This window comes from Melopsittacus undulatus, chromosome 17, assembly GCF_012275295.1.
Source record: "Melopsittacus undulatus isolate bMelUnd1 chromosome 17, bMelUnd1.mat.Z, whole genome shotgun sequence".
Taxonomy (NCBI): Eukaryota; Metazoa; Chordata; class Aves; order Psittaciformes; family Psittaculidae; genus Melopsittacus; species Melopsittacus undulatus.
In genome coordinates, this window is record NC_047543.1 from 2,260,705 (window position 1) to 2,277,106 (window position 16,402).

General features: G+C 50.4%; 1 protein-coding gene across 2 annotated transcripts in view; it reads left to right on the forward strand.

Moving 5' to 3' along the window:
• LOC101881122 (acid-sensing ion channel 2) overlaps positions 1-16,402 on the forward strand; it is a 400,402-nt gene that overhangs the window by 365,523 nt on the left and 18,477 nt on the right. For both annotated transcript variants that reach the window (XM_005144733.3, XM_034070324.1), the window contains exon 3: positions 15,150-15,277. In XM_005144733.3, the coding sequence (XP_005144790.1) occupies positions 15,150-15,277 (128 nt within the window). The remainder of the gene's footprint in view (positions 1-15,149; positions 15,278-16,402) is intronic.

Consider the following 16,402-nt stretch of genomic DNA (forward strand, 5'->3'; position numbering starts at 1 on the left):
AATCATTCAGCTTTTATGGAGGTTAAAAGGAGGGCAGGGAAGAGTCAAAGCTGCTCTCATCAGCCTGGGAGCAGTGCACTCCTGCTGCTGTATTTAGGAGAGCTGTGATGGTCAGATGTATGGAGGAAAGAAAAGGGAGAAAGAGAACTTGAGTGTTAAAGGTCTTTCTCGTCTCTGCTGAGTCTGTGCTGGAGCTCAATGATGTGGTGGGACCTGCTACCGTGTGAGTTCTGCTGCACAGTGTCACCTGCAGCAGCACCAGGGTTCACTTGAGATGGTTGAAATACAGGAGTTGACACTGATTTGGAGAGGATGAAGGGGAAACCCTGATAAATCTGCAGGTATGGGAGAGACTAAGCTGGGTAGGAAGAGCAGGGCAAGCATGGTGGGAAGGGGAAGGATGAATGGATGTAAATGGTAGGACATAAAGCCCTGAAAAGGTGCCTTCTGCTGTTGTCCCTTGTACCCATAATGGACTGAGGGAAGCTGTTTTCACTGGAACCTTAGGTACAGGTTTGGTGATGGTCCATCAGAGGAGGCTGGGATGGCTGTGGCACAGCCCACATCACATCACGTGTGGGTGATGTTACTGGTGACCCATGCAGCTGGCGTGTTGGCATCTTTGCTTCCTCAGGACATGTTTCCAACTCCTGCTCATTTCTGTTTGGCAAGGTGAGGTGTCCCAGGCCGTGACTGTTGATGGGGCTGGATGTGTTCAGTGCTGTGCTCAGTGACAGCAGAGTGAGACTGCAAAGCCACATAGCAATAAAAACTGAGCTGTTTTAGTGCTGTGAGGTACACAGAGGTTGGGAAGAATCCCAAGCATTCTGGGGCTACCTGGGGTTGAATTTCCCTTGCTGCCACCACTGATGTACCCTGTGCTTCCAACCACACTGTGAAACTGGGGAGCTTTAGGGAAGAGGGTTGTGCCTGTGTTTTGTTGATCGATTTTAATATTTTTGTTGTGGTTCTTCTTTCCACTGCTCCTATTTAAGGAGAAGCTTAGAAAGATGAGGAGAGGGAAATGCCATCTGCAGAGTTTGGCCAAGTGACAAATCCTAGTACGCGATGTCGTTACTCAAATATTTTGGAGAGTGGGAACAGCAGAGCAGGGAAGTGGTTGCCATTGCCTTCCTTCAAGTGTATGCATGCAGAAGGGAAAGTCTCCTTTCTTCCCATGGAAGGTCAGTGTGAGAAAAGGAAATCAGGTGTCTTTGGAGGCGGGGATGTGAAAGAGATTCCTGCTGTTAAACAGCCTTGTATATGTCTGAAGGGGGCTACAAGGATGCTGGAGAGGGACTCTCATTAGGGGCTGCAGCGATAGGCCAAGGGGTGATGGGTTCAAACTGAAATGAGAAGTTCAGGTCAGATCTAAGGCAGAAGCTGTTCCCTGTGAGGGTGCTGAGGCGCTGGCACAGGGTGCCCAGAGAAGCTGTGGCTGCCCCATCCCTGGCAGTGCTCAAGGCCAGGTTGGACACAGGGGCTTGGAGCAGCTGCTCCAGTGGAAGGGGTCCCTGCCCGTGGCAGGGGTTGGAGCTGGAGGAGCTTTAAGGTCCCTTCCAACCCAAACCAGGCTGGGATTCTGTGTCCCAAAATGTGCCAGGCAGTCTCAGTTTCAGGCAAAGAACCCATTTTCCACCATTCTGAGTACCATGACACTGGTGTTTTAACCATCCAGCATCCTCCCCACACTTTATCCTCTTCACTTGCCAAAACATCTGAATTTGTCCAGGCTGCTGATCACAGTAGCGGGGCAGAAGGGCCCCCCAGTTTGCTCCTTCATGATCCAGGCTGTTTCACTGGTGGCCTCTCTCCATCACTTCACCAGCCTCCTCTTCCAAGACATGCACATCATGAAGTTTTTACTCCCATCTAATTCCAGGTCAGGGCTGAAACTGTTCTGGTGTAGACACATCTCAAGGGATGTCAGAGCCAATTCTGGAGGGGAAAATGGTAAAAAGTCCTGTTTATTTTAGTGATGTCCCAGTTGAGATGGATTCCTTATGCTCCAGACTCTTACCTGACTGTGTTCCCAAGGGAAAAAGTGACACATTTTAACATTACACAGCAGTTTCTTATACTCCATCTCAGGAACTATTTGTCTTCAGTGTCCCATTGTAATGCCCTTCAGTGCAGATATTTATTTCTCTAACAGTAACAATGGCCTCACGGGGTTGTTTGTATCATGGTGCATGGGCTTCCATAAATACTTCAGTAAGCAAAGCAAGAATTAAGCATTAGTGCTGCCATACAAGTTAGTATTGAACTTGTGTCTGCTGGCTCCATCCCACACTGCTGCAGCCAAAGGGCAGGGCTGGGCTTTGCATTGGAGTGGACCAAGGCTTTAGGGGCTGGATTTGGGCATTTTGATGCCCCAGAGCGGGATGTTGACATGGAGGTGAGCCCAGGGCTGTTGCCATAAAGATGGTGACTGGGTTCCATGGGTGCAGGAACCCTCTCACTGTGCCAGGGTGAGAATTGAGGTGTTCAGAGGCAAAAGGGGTTGGAGTTGGGGTCCATAAAACTTAATGATGCAGATCATTGGGGCTGGGTGCGAGTGAGGAGGTACAGGAGGCAGCTTTTGCATCTCCATCACCCTGATGGTCTGTTCCGCTGCTCACTTCCCTGATGGTTTCACTTTCTGGGTGCAAAAGCAGGTGCAGAACATGCATGGTGCCCACCAGGATGGAGAAGGACCTCATCCTTTCACCATGAACTGTAGAGCCCTAAAGTGAGGCTGTCTATGAGCCTTTGCAGCCAGAATCCTTTTGGGCTTTAAAAGGGCAATGCTTCTTCTCAAAGAGCAGATGATTGCAGTGTGGTATTTAAGCTGTCCATGTTACCAATACACTTCCTCCACAGCTCTGTATTGTTGGCTCGAGACCTTTTCTAGGTTAAATTGATGCATCATTAGCTTAACCTAGCTTGGATTTATGGTTTATTACAAATATTTTCCTATTGGAAATGCTCTGCTCCTGTCTGGTGTTTGCTTTTGGTGTATTTATAGAGAGGATTCATAGCCTTCATCTCGCCAGACGACACACAACCCAAGCTGTGTTGGACTCCTCCCAAGTACCAGGCTCCCCATTCCTCTTCCCATCCCAGCAGCTTTGGTGTGCTCCTTTCCCTCTGTGCATCCATCAGGCTCCAGTGACCAGAACCAATGACTGTATTTCAGATGTGGTTCCCTTACTGAGACTCTCATAGAGAATAGAATCATAGAATAGTTTGGGTCAGAAGGGACCTTCATAACTCATCCGGTCCAACCCCCTGCAATGAGCAGGGACATCTCCCACTAGATCAGGTTGACTCTTGGAGTCCTCTGGCTTACAGGCATCATTTCTTTGTGTGTGTTGGCACCTGAGAAGGTGGATTTGGGTGATGAACATGGTGACTGAGCTCTGACAGCTCGAGTGGAAGCATCCCACCCTCTGTTACCCATTGAAAAGAGATTTCTCATCTGAATAAGTCAAAGGATGGGGTGGTTAATCACCCATCCCACAGCATGGGCTGTGGAGGGACCTCCTGGGGCTTGATGGACAAAACTCAAGGAGCCAAACACTTCCCTCCCCTTGTCTCTTGCAAAATCCCCCCATTTCCCCAAAAGCTCCGCAAGGAAAAGCCCTCCCTTGTGCTCTGTCCTGTTGCTGTGTTCCACCTCCTGCCTGCTCTGTTGTGCTGCTGTTTTCTCCTTGCAACAACTCAGAAGCAGCAGTTGGTATCAGCAACGCTGTTTTCAGCTTAGATCTGCAGGAAAGCACTGATGGATTCTTCTTCTTCCCCCCAGCTCCAGCAGAACCCATTGCAGCACCGCGGGCTGCACTAGATGTGATGTTCACAGCTTATTTATATCAGAGGAAAATACTAGACTGCCTGCTGCCATGGCATGTCTGTGCCCCACCGGCCTTCCCGTGGGCAGCACCCACAGCACAGCACCAAGAGGTTTATATATAGCATCCTCCATATGTTGTATTGGGGGATGGAAGGAGGAGAGAGGGTTGGGGGGGATCATTGCAGGCTCTGGGGGGACAAAGGGACGTGGAGGTGCTGTGAGGATGCTTTGGGCTGCAGGTGAGACAGGGAATAAGAGAGGGGAAATCCTTTGCTGGAGGAAAAAGGGTTTGGTTTTGGTGAGCAGATGATGGAAGAGGTGAAGGAATCATAAAGGGTCTGCTGGTGGGAAGCTGAGGCTGGAGGAGCAGAAGGGACCATCACCTCCTGTGGCCACCTGCTCTTCCCCCTGTCATAACTCTCATCCTGAAAAATTGCTAGAAAATAGGATGTCAAAATAAGGTAACAAATAGGAAATTCTCTGCTCCCCAGGCCCATGGGCTTTTAGTTTTTCTTCTGTTGACCTCTAAAATCCATTTGGCTCCTGGGATAAAAATTCCTTGGTGGGGAGTTGTCTAAGGAGGACCTGAAACTTCAGTGGAAATGTGTGGAAAAAGCTAAATCTCTCTAAGATATCCTGCATCCCATTGCTGAAGCATTGCCTTGGATGCGAAACCAAGACTTACACTCCTGTATGCTGAATTAGAGCGTGAGTTTCATGGAATTCCAGACTGGTTTGGGTGGAAAGGGACCTAAAAGCTCATCCAGCTCCACCTGGATGCAGGAGAAACATTTCCCTCACCAATGTAACTAAATTACTTGGTTTTTTTTCCTTGCTCTGATAGACAAGCTCTTTGCTGGTGTTTGTAATCAGAGCCCCCATCTGAGGCACATCCTTTTCCATTAAAATAAGTGTTTATTTAGTTGCCCTGTTCACCAGAGTGCTTTGAAATCACATCACTTGAAGCACTGACATTTATAGGCGATGCCAATTAAATGGACATAACCACAGCTGTCAGAGCAGTTCCAGCAGGGCACAGAGTCAGGGTTTCTTGCAGTGGTAAAAACCTCTCTGCCCATTGCCTGTCTTCAAATGTCCTTGTACCAGCAGTGAGTCTATTTAATCGCACAATAACTTCAAAGCTTTCCCATCCAGCCAGGTTTGCGTTAGGAGAGAAACCACTTTTCTCCTAAAGGATGCAAAAACAAATGGGACCAGCTCTGGAGCTGAATCCAGCCTGCAGGGACTGCTGTGCTTTAGCCTGAAGAGGGACCAGGAGGAAATAGAGCAAGGTTATTACTCATCGGAGTGGCTGCAAAATGGGAAGAGCGAGCAGGTGATGGGGAGCATGAGCTTGGCTGCAGAGGGAAGTCTTGTCCTTGCAGGAGCAGATCCTGGTGGTGCTGGACCACTGTAAGCTAGACAGCATCCTCCAAACTGGAAAGCTAAGCACAGATCCTGCGGAGGTGCTGAACATGGCACATGTGGGTCTGATGACCCACGTGGACCTTACAGTCCCATGGAGGCTCTCAGCACAGGTCAGGGTGGTGATAACAGTGGGATCACCACATGGGATGGTGACTGTTTGGGGTGGTCACACACCCCAGTCATCTTCTGTAGTCCCACTTTGGGGCTGTTGTGCCTTCCCATGGGATCCACATTCCTAGAGAAGTGCCAGGATTCAGAGGGGCTTTCTGGAGGCCAGCAATACTGAGAGGTGGGAGATCTCCTTGGCACCTCTTCAGATATCCAGTTGGAGAACCCACATCCTCCTGACTACCGGGTACACAGAGATGCCATCTCCCTTTAACCAATGCCAAAAGCCGGCTGGACCCCTGGGCTCAGCCTCCGGGGTATCCCAGTCCCCTCCATCCATCTGCCCCATCAGGAGCAGCAGCAGAGCCCAGCCCCAGCGCTGGGAAATCTGCTTCCATCTGGCTCTGCTACCAGCCAAAATTAGCAGCAGCTCCTTCACTGTTTAATATTTCAAGATGTTCTGGGGGAAGCAGCGAGGCTCCTGAAGGGAGGGATGTGAGGGCTGCTCCTGTGCCTTTAAAGCCTCTCCTTCCTTCGGCTTTTTCCTTTTTTCCTTCTTTTTTGGGGATTTTTTTCATCTTTTTGGATCATCCCCATCCCTGCGGTGGCAGCAGCTTGCTGAAGCAAAAGCCGGCAGATGGGTGGCCCAGGAGGCTGGCACCCCCGGCTCTGGATGTGGGGAATATTGCTTCCTTCCAGAGGGAATTTCTCCCTTCCTCCTGCAGTGTTCCTGGCAGCAGCTTCCAGGGATGGGGGAGATACCTGTGGTTTTGGCCATCCTCCTTCCCATGGTCACTCTTCCCAAAGAATGCTGAGGTGAGAAGGGCATTTCTTTTCCTTCCTCACTAAGAAGCATCATATAAGCAGCATAACGTGGCAGGAAGAACCCTCCCTGCCCTGGTATGACCCCATCAGAGAAGCAGGTTGTGAGCCACTTTATTAATGATTGAAGCTTGAGCTTAACAGGAGAGAAGCAAGGAACTGAAATATTCATTTGCTGGCTCCTCGTGTCCAGCAGAAGCAGTTTAAGAGCCCTGGGCTCGGCTTGCTGCCCACTCCTCCTGCCCCGTATATTATGTAAGGAGCTTTTTAATAATATACGTTGAGACATATGGCCTCTCAGATTTAGTATGCAAATGCAATATGCTCTACTAAAAATAGCAGATATGCTTAATGTAGTTTTGTTATAACACCTTCTGGTACTTGGTGAGTAATGAATCGCGACTGCGCTTTACAGAGAGCTTGGAATGGGGTGAGCAGGGATAAATCTCCTCTCCAGGCTTAGGTTTTGTGGTGAAGGAGCTCGGTTGCGTTCCATCTCCTGCCTCTTCCAGCACGGTGACCACATAATCGAGTAGAAGATGCTCAAATAAATGCTCAGTGGGAGATGAAGTGCGGTGGGAAAAGCTTTGGCTCCCAGCTAGGTGTAGTTCTTGCCTTGTATAGTGGAGCATTCACTTGTGGTTTGGGGTTTATAGCATCTATATAGTATCAGAGTTCACACTGTAGGGGTTGTGCAGTAGTTAAATCCCAGAAGTGCAGGATGAAAACATCATCTCTCTGCCCTTATCCCTCTAGGATTAGATGCAGAGGCTTTGCTGCTGCTTTTCCAGCCTTTGGGCCATTGGAATAGGGAGAAGGACACAAAATCCATCTCCTGCCCTTCCCAAATCTCCCTTTCAGTCTCCCTCTCACAGGCTCTGTGGGCACGAGGCTTTTTCCCTTCTCTCTGGGTGCAAGCCCCTTCTCACTGAAGCAAAGAGAAATAACAAACCAGGAGGGGTGGTTTCATGGTGAGAGCATTGCTCCTGCCCCCTTTGCCATGCAGTCAAGGTGGGGAAGCTCTCCATCATTATCAAAGCCTCCAGTACTCTCGAGATCATCACCGATGTGCTGGAGCCACGTCTGCCTGGGTTTTCTGGTTCCTGGCCGATGTTTGGGGGTCTCGGATCACTTCCCATCACCACAAGAATCCACCAGGAAACGATCCTTCTCCCCCCATCATCCCAACACTATTCAAGAGGACCAGGGGAACATGAAGCTCCTGCTGCAGGTTGCCAGCAGCACCTTGAAGCAGCAAGGTTTGGTTTCATAGCTGCAGAGAAGGGTTTGTAGAGAGATAAGCTGGTTACCTCTGTCGTTTCCTAAGCTCTGGAAAGGAAATGCCTGGATTTCCCATTGGGACTCACTTCTGCTTATCCAACCCTATTGTAGTTGCTTATGGAGATTAAGGAGCTGCCTTGGCTCAGTGGAGGGAAGTTGGAATGTGACTCATCCTGCTGTAGACAGCTCCCTGGGATGGGATGAATCACTCTGGAGCTGCCTGCCTTGCTCCTTCAATGACAGGAGAAGCCTGAAAATAGATGTAAGTGTCCAGAGCTGGGCACAGGGCTCACCCAGAGCTTGTGTTGGTGCTGTCAGCAGCAGTGGGTCCTCCAGCAGCAGTGGGGATCCTGGGAATGTCACTGCAGCATCCACACGACCCAGCGTGGACCATGGCAAGGAGATCACATTGGAGACAAAAGGCAGTGTTCCTTGTGTGCTCGAAAGGTTGTGAAGGGAATAGCCTCGGAGGTGGTGTCCTGCTTTTTGGACTCCCAGCAGAAAGACAATGAGGACTTGTCCTTAAAGGACTGGGTTGGCCTATATCCATCCTTTATATGGGGCTGTATCCATCCTCTCTATAGGACTATAACCTGTAGATTGTAGGACTTCCCATCCTATAACACCCACAGCCCAAATGCAATAAACACCTCCTGAAAAGCTGTTAGTGAGGTTTTCACCTCTTCCACAATAGGGGCTCTGCAGCTGCTTTGAGGACGTTTTAGTCTCCTCCAGCCTCAACTTATTCCCATTCCCTTGGTCCAGTGCTGACCCTATGATGGGCTCAGTAGCAGCCAGAGCTCTCTGAAGCTTGGCCAGATGGACAAGACCATGATGGGCTCCCCACTGCTATCGCCTGGGGGTTTCTGTACCTCTTCAATGCAGGTGAGCAGCCAGGCTGGGGTCACCCACACTCAACACAGCCCCACTGGGGCCCTCCCTCTTGCTGCAGCTGAGTGGGACATGAGGGATATTTCCCAGACATCTCATTTTCATCCCTGGGGAGATCTGAAGTCCCTGATTGATCCCAAACCAGCAGCCAAAGCTCAGCCCACGGCAGCAAAATACACAGGACCAATTTCAAGCTGCTGCTTTTGAGTGGGGAAAGCGGCGTCGACTCAGTCGCCTGTCAAACGGATGCTCCAAAGCCTCCCTAAACCCTGTTGTGAAGACTCCTATTTCAGCTTCACTTAATCCTGTTACCAAGCAACTTCAAGTGAAGCAAAACATGACGCTTCCACAGAAACCAGCACGCACAGGGGAGTGAAACTGGTTTTGCTGGTGCTAAACTGGTTTCCTTATCATTCCCCATTTTCCATGGTAGGCTTGTGGGTCCTGCTTTCTTGCAGGTTTCCATGGTGATTTCTTGGGGGGATTTTGTTCCATCTGTAAGTTTTTGTCTAGGAGCAATGTAAATGTTGGGCACTGCTTGAGATTTCTGCATGGATACAACTGGGTGAAACAGCAAGTTGGCTTCCCCAGGGTTGGGACCACAAGGCACAGCCTCTGGGTCAGTGTGGGTCCTGGCTGCCCCACTGGTGTGATGAGCACAATGCTGCAGACACAGACACTGGTGGGTAATCTGAGGACACAGACAAGTCCCATGTGCCACTGAGTTACATTGGAGGCGTGCAGGAGGGATTTAAGGGTTTGGTGGGAATGGGGGTGTTGCCATGGTATTTTGCACAGCCAGAGGAACTCAGGGTGCTCAGCTTGGTGCTGGAGATGTCACCATAGCCCAAGGCGATGGGATGGTGGCAGAGGAGCACTTGCTCTGATGCCCATCATTTCCATGGTGATAATGAGCAAAGGATGCTGTAAGAACTAGAGGTGAACCTCAACGTCTCACAGCATCTTCTGGGCATGTCTGTGCTGCAGCAGCAACCCCCTGCTCCTGGGGAGCCTTCCTCTCTAAGGGAGACATAAACCATGGTCTCAATGTACCCTTCATGGGTGCAGTGCAGCCAGCGCAGGGATGAACCTCTGCTGCCTTCCAGATGCTGTGCTTGATGCTGCCCGTATCACTTGTGGACACTCTCCCATGAGGTTGTCCTTGTCTTTGCTCCTTAGTGGGATGTGAACTGAGCTTTGAAGAGCATGGAGGAGGCACTGGTGACTCTTCCAGCCCAATGAGTTAAGTAGGAACATGATTTTGTGGTAGACTTGGCAGTCCTGGGGTAACTGTTGGATTGGATGATCTTAAAGATCTTTTCCAACTTGATTGTGTCATTGCTTTCCTTTTACTGAGGGAAACTGAGGCATGGGACAACAAGAGTCTAGACAGATCCCAAACCTCCCAGCTCTGTGCTTACTTCTGCACAGCACAGGAGAAGGTTTATTACCCAAAATAAACCTTCAGGCCACTGAAGTGCAGTCATAATGTGAACCAGCTGAAAAAACCCTACCTGCTTTCCTCAGGTTGAGCTGTGTAGGATCTGCTTTGGTCTCCAAGTATAGGAGCATCTTCTGTGCTGGCAGGTGACAGCTCCAGCTCTAAAGGACACAACACAAGGCTGGATCTTCAATTCTCAATCAATCAGTGTCAAGCACAGCTTCAGATGTCAATTGCCAGCAAGAAGTGGATCAGTTTGGACATAATCAGGCAGGGGGAGAGGGTCACTACGTGCCTTTGGCAGCATTGCTTCTTCTAATTGCAGCTTCTTGCATGTTCACAGGGATGAACTTTGTAGTGTACTGGAGCTTTATTAAGCTCTTCCAAGCGATGCTGTGAGCAGAAAGCCCAGACGAAGTCATGGAAAGCCAAACCCAGAAATAGAAAGCTGTGCAATCTGCAGCATATAATGCTCTGCAGCCAGCTTGATGCTGAATTAATCCCCAATTTAATTAACGCTCCTCTAATCCTTCCATGAAAAGAGCAGCTCAGGATTTGTTTGGAAACACAGTGCTGTGTACAGTCATATATATGAATGTATTTTAAAATGCAGTCCTCAAGCAGTTTTTGCTCTGTTCTCAACCTGGATGCACTGAGAAATGAATTTACAGGCACTGGTCCTCTGAAAAGTGGGAATGGGGATGGAGCAAAGAGCTGTGGGTGGGCTTCCCAGCATCACAAAATCAGTTTTAAAATGGTAAGGTATGACCCAAATCCTGGGTCACTGAATTTAGTTTTGGGTTTTCTGCCATTTGAGCCAGTTGTAGAATTATAGAATGGTTTGGGTTGGAAAGGACCTAAGATCATCCAGTTCCAACCCCACTGCCACAGGCAGGGACACCTCACACTAAACCATGGCACCCAAGGCTCTGTCCAACCTGGCCTTGAACACTGCCAGGGATGGAGCATTCACAGCCTCCCTGGGCAACCCATTCCAGTGCCTCAGCCCTGTGCCTGCAGCAGGTACTACTGGAAGAAGCCATTCAAAATGATGCTAAAACTGCAAGAACTGGTAAAACCCATGGCTGGGACACGTCTCTATGGGTATTCACAGCCCTGGATGCACCCCTCCAGAATCAGGGTGATGGCCAGGGTTTGCCACAGAACCTTTTGGGCTCTGCTCTGCTTCAGGGGTGTTCATTTTAGCTGGATGCCCCCAGAACCAGACAAGTCTTGTGCTTCTGGGTCCTGTGAGACCTCCCTCTTCCTTACGCTTGCAGCAAGTGTTTAACCCACATTAATGCTTCTCAACCCCAGCACGGAGCTTGGAAACATTTCAGATGCAGCTAATGAGGACTGGTCCAGGCGTATTTCATCAAAGGGTTTCATAGTTGGGGGTTTAATTTCTCTCTTGTGGTGGCAAACAAGGAGTTTGTAGTAAATGATTTCTTAGGAGCAGAGTTTTTCAAAGCCAGTTTCATGTTTATAGCTTCATCCTCACATGGGTCTTGCAGGAAAAATCATGGAATGCTGCCGGGGGGATGGCAGCTTCTGCACAAAAAACACTGTTTATGCTGCTTTTCATCACTGATTAAAGTTAATAACCATGTGTTTTAAGAGCAGAGCTTCTTCTATGGCTTAAAACCTCCTATCCGCTCCCCAGCCGTGATTACAGCTGCCTATGTGCCATGGTTTTCTGTTTAAAGATACAAATCCTGTTGCTTTTAAGTCTCTTATGGATAGTTGCAGGCTATAGGCAGTCCTGGGGTAAAGGTTGGACTTGATCTCAAAGGTCTTTTCCAATCTGGTTGATTCTATGATTGTATGATTCTATTAGATCTTGTTTGTTTGATATGGATTTGATATGAATGTACAGGGGTTTATCCACAGATAGACTACAGGGCAGCGCCTGGGCATGGGAAATACATGGAATTGAGTCAGAGTGGAGCAGATCCTGGTGGAAAAAAGGGCAGAATAATTTGGGATGGAAAATGTTTCTACAAAGCAGTTCCCGTTGCCCAACAAGTGAGACTAAATAGAAGCGTTCTCCTCCAACTTGGCAGGTAATTGCTGGAGGGAGCATATGGTATCTCCTCTGAAGCGCTGGAAGGGGATCAACACCAGGCAAAGTGATGGAGCAGGTGGGATCAGTAGGAGTGGGCGTCATGTGGGAATAGCAGGATTGGGATTAACATTGGAGGAGTTGGTGGGAGCTCTGGAAAGGGTTTGAACCCGTTCTGGTGTGTGTTCACCCATGGGGCTTGGGCATCTGGGTGCTGACCCCTCTGCTGTGGTGCTGGTGAGCGGTGATGAGGTTGGATGGGGACACTGCATTGACAAAGGGGGAAAGGTGCCTTGACCCTCAGCACTGGGGTGTTGCAGAGGGTCAGCACTGGGGAGGTGTTGGCAGGGAGGAGACCCTCAAATGGAACCCCCCGTGTGAGCTGACAGGGAGCTTGGATATATCACCATCCATCTGATGCCTCTTGGAGCAAGGGGAGCTCAATTACAGCTGAGCAAAAGCAAGGCAGGGTTTTGTCACATTAGGGTTGTGTTGCCTCCATCAGGGGTAGGTGGTAGGGAGTGATTTGGGTTGTTGGATCTTGCCCACAAGTACAGGCCAAGAGCAAGGATGGTCAATGCTAGTCTTGCTCTGGGAGGCTTCAGTGTAGGGAAAAGCCAAAATCAGCTCATACCTTCTGTGCCAGCATCCCACCAGTATGGGATTCAAGGGAGATGACCTCAAGCTCCACATCCACCATGTGCCACCCCATGCAGTAAGCAATGCTCTGTGCCCTAAGTCATGGCAGTATTTAGTTACCAAAAGCACTTTTGTCACAGGGAGGCAAAAATAAGTGATTAGGTTGCCTGGAGCATTGCAGAGCTCATGCACAGGCAGGTAGATAAGCGTGAGCACCAGAGGCATCAATCGATGAGGTCAGTACATCTCTGGTTAAAAGTCCAACTCCAACTGCTTGGAGCTGAGCCCTGACCAAGTGCATGGAGAGCTCACTGCCATCCCAGACATCTGCAGGTGTATTCAAGACCAGGGGAGGGAACCTTGAGTAAGTCCTGTTTGTCTTCAGTTTGTGCCTTAGGTAGAAAAGCTGGGGTTTGAAGGTTCCATAGCTCCAGCTGCAAAGGTTGCCAGGGTCAAATGCTTGAGATGTGGAGATGCTGCTGGATGAGATGTGTCTGCGGGTGCAGAGCATCAGGTTTTGTGTAGCCAACATGTAAAGCAGCCCTGCTGTCACAGCGGGGCTTTAAAATGTTGTTTGCTCCTAAAAGCTGAATGCAGTTCTCAGCCTGGACAAGAGAAGGCTCCTGAAGGGGACACCTGAGAGCAGCTCCAGTGCCTAAAGGGGCTGCAGGAAAGCTGGAGAGGGGCTTGGGACAAGGGCCTGTAGGGACAGGCCAAGGGGAATGGCTTGAACCTGCCCAAGAGAGGGGAGACTGAGCTGAGCTCTTAGGCAGAAGCTGTTCCCTGTGAGGGTGCTGAGGCGCTGGCACAGGGTGCCCAGAGAAGCTGTGGCTGCCCCATCCCTGGCAGTGCTCAAGGCCAGGTTGGACACAGGGGCTTGGAGCAGCTGCTCCAGTGGAAGGGGTCCCTGCCCATGGCAGGGGTTGGAGCTGGAGGAGCTTTAAGGTCCCTTCAACCCAAACCAGTCTGGGATTCTGTGATATGATTTTATGCAATGTGTGGTTTGAGGTTGGCAGGAGGGTTTATTTGCTCAGTGGGAGTGAAGGTGACAGCCGCGCATCTTGCTGGGGTCTCCAGGGGTCTCTGTTCCAACCTTCTTGGACCATCACTTGTTAAGCACTGTGACTGCTCATGTTTAGCATGACAATTCCATGCATAAGCCCATTCTCATCCTTGCAGTCTCTGGCTTCATTTGCTTTGGGAGCTACCAGGTAAGCAGGGTCCAAGAAAGTCCTCTTGGGAGAGGAAGGCTGATGTGTTTGATACCCAGTTGAGTCAGTAGTTACATCTTAAGCAGTGGGGTCCCAATATCTGATCTGTAAGCCTCATGCCATCCAGTATCACCTTACTCAACCCTTGCCCTTCTCCTCTGACTATATCATCCACTGGTCTGGTGTCTTCTGTTGTTGTCCCCTGCTGCCTTTGTGCAGTCCCTGGTGTAGCAGCTCTGTGGCTGTGATTCCTTGGTGCTGAGTTTCTATCAGTGCTTCAGACTGAACACAGTGCTGTTAAAAACCAACATACATAACAAAATAGTAGAAAAACACCACGAAATAGTAAGGAAACAAAGAATGATTCATCTTTAAGCAGAAGCTGTTTAGACGTGGAGGTGGTATTGCTGGCCACAGGCATGGATTCCTATTAGTGGGTAACATGGTTTTTAAGCCAAATTATGCAGAGTTAACAACTTCCTTTGCAAATCAGTCCCCCACCCCTTAGGCCCATATGCTCCCTCCAGTTGGCTGAGGTGTGAGACCATAGCAGCAATACTAAGGAGAGGAAGGTTGCATGCCCCAGCTGCATGAAGATGCCGATGTGATGAGAGGAGCCCAGAGTGTTCCTATGTCACACTGGGGCTGATTTGCATCCCATTAATTCTGCTTCATAAAGTCTCTTTGGGGTTGGTTTTTAGCTTCTAGTGGAAGAGGGGGACTGACCTCGAGTTATTTGGTATTCAGCATAGCTTTGGGATGTGGGAACCTCACGTCACCCTTAGCTCAGTGATGTGGCAGCCCCTGGGCTGCAAATGCCTTTGTCCAGCTTGGAGCAACTTCAGCTGCCAGAAACATGAGCTCCTTTGAATGTAACCCACTTTTTGGTTATTTAATTCCCTACATTGTCTTCTAAGTGGCCTCAGGCTGCATCAGAGGCTTTCAGCATAGGAGACCTTATGGACAGTGGAAACCTCTGTTTGGAGGAAAGAGTTTATTTGTTTTAGTAATAAGGGAATGAATTCTGTAAGTAAATAGCAGCTAGAACGTAGATGTCACCTCCTGTTTTCCCTAGCTTGGAAGTACAGAACAAGCTGGAGGAATCATGAATCTGTGCCACAGAGAGGGTGAGCCCTTGGGATAGGCAGCAGTGTAAAGGACCAGGAGCCTGGGGATGCTCTTGGTCCTAACGGGCAGCACTGGTGATGTGTGCTGGGTCCAGGCTGTCCTCTGCTCATGCTGCTGCTGTTGGGTTTTCTTCCTCAGTGCCCACAAGTGTCCCCATGCAGGTGGAGCATCCCAGCTGCTTGCCTCCTGCTCCTGAGCAGCACAGCTTTACCAGATACCATATTGCATGGAGGGGCAGACAGGCCCATGCAGGTGAACACCATCCAACCCACCACAGCCTGCTAACCTCCTCCCTTCTGCTTCCAGAGGAGACAACGTTTGAGGCTGGAGTCAAGGTCCAGATCCACAGCCAGTCTGAGCCACCCTTTGTCCAGGAGCTGGGATTCGGGGTGGCCCCTGGATTCCAGACCTTTGTGGCCACCCAGGAGCAAAGGGTAAGTCCTGCATTTCATTACACACCAAGATCATTCCAGTGGGTCTGTGGGAGAGCTTGCTTCTATGTACCAGTGCCCCTTGAGAGTCATCCTCATCATTAACAGTAGGTTTTATACCTTGCTTCAATTTGGTTGGGATGAGGGCAGGTTTTTCACTGTTGCTTCCTGTGCGTTGCCCATGATCCTTTTAATGTTGGCCACAGAAGGGGCTTCATCCGTGGTAATTTCCCTGCCTTGTTGCCAACGTGGGCATTGGGATTGAGCACCCTCAGCAAGTTTGCCAATGACACCGAGCAGTGAGGTGTCATTGATGCGCTGTAGGGAAGGGATGGGATCCAGAAGGACCTGAACAGGCTGGAGAGGTGGGACCGTGTGAATCTCATGGAGTTCAACAAGGCCAAGTGCAAGGTCCTGCACATGGGTCGGGGCAATCCCAGCAAAAACACAGGCTGGGAGAGACCAGATGGAGCAGCCTGAGAAGGGCTTGGGGGTGTTGGTCAATGAGAAGCTCCCCATGACCCGGCTTCAGTGAGCGCTTGAGCCCAGAACCCCCCCACCCTGTGCTGGGCTGCACCCCCAGAGCATGAGCAACAGCTCAGGGAGGGGATCCTGCCCCTCTGCTGTGCTCTGGGGACACCCCCTGCAGCCCTGATCCAGCTCTGGGGCAGCAGCACGAGAGGGACCTGGAGCTGCTGGAGTGAGTCCAGAGGAGGCCATGGGGATGCTGCGAGGGCTGGAGCAGCTCTGCTCTGGAGCCAGGCTGAGAGAGCTGGGCTGGGGCAGCCTGGACAAGAGAAGGCTCCTGAAGGGGAGACCTGAGAGCAGCTCCAGTGCCTAAAGGGGCTGCAGGGAACCTGGAGAGGGGCTTGGGACAAGGGATGTAGGGACAGGCCAAGGGGAATGGCTTGAACCTGCCCAAGAGAGGGGAGACTGAGCTGAGCTCTTAGGCAGAAGCTGTTCCCTGTGAGGGTGCTGAGGCGCTGACACAGGGTGCCCAGAGAAGCTGTGGCTGCCCCATCCCTGGCAGTGCTCAAGGCCAGGCTGGACACAGGGGCTTGGAGCAGCTGCTCCAGTGGAAGGGGTCCCTGCCCGTGGCAGGGGTTGGAGCTGGAGGAGCTTTAAGGT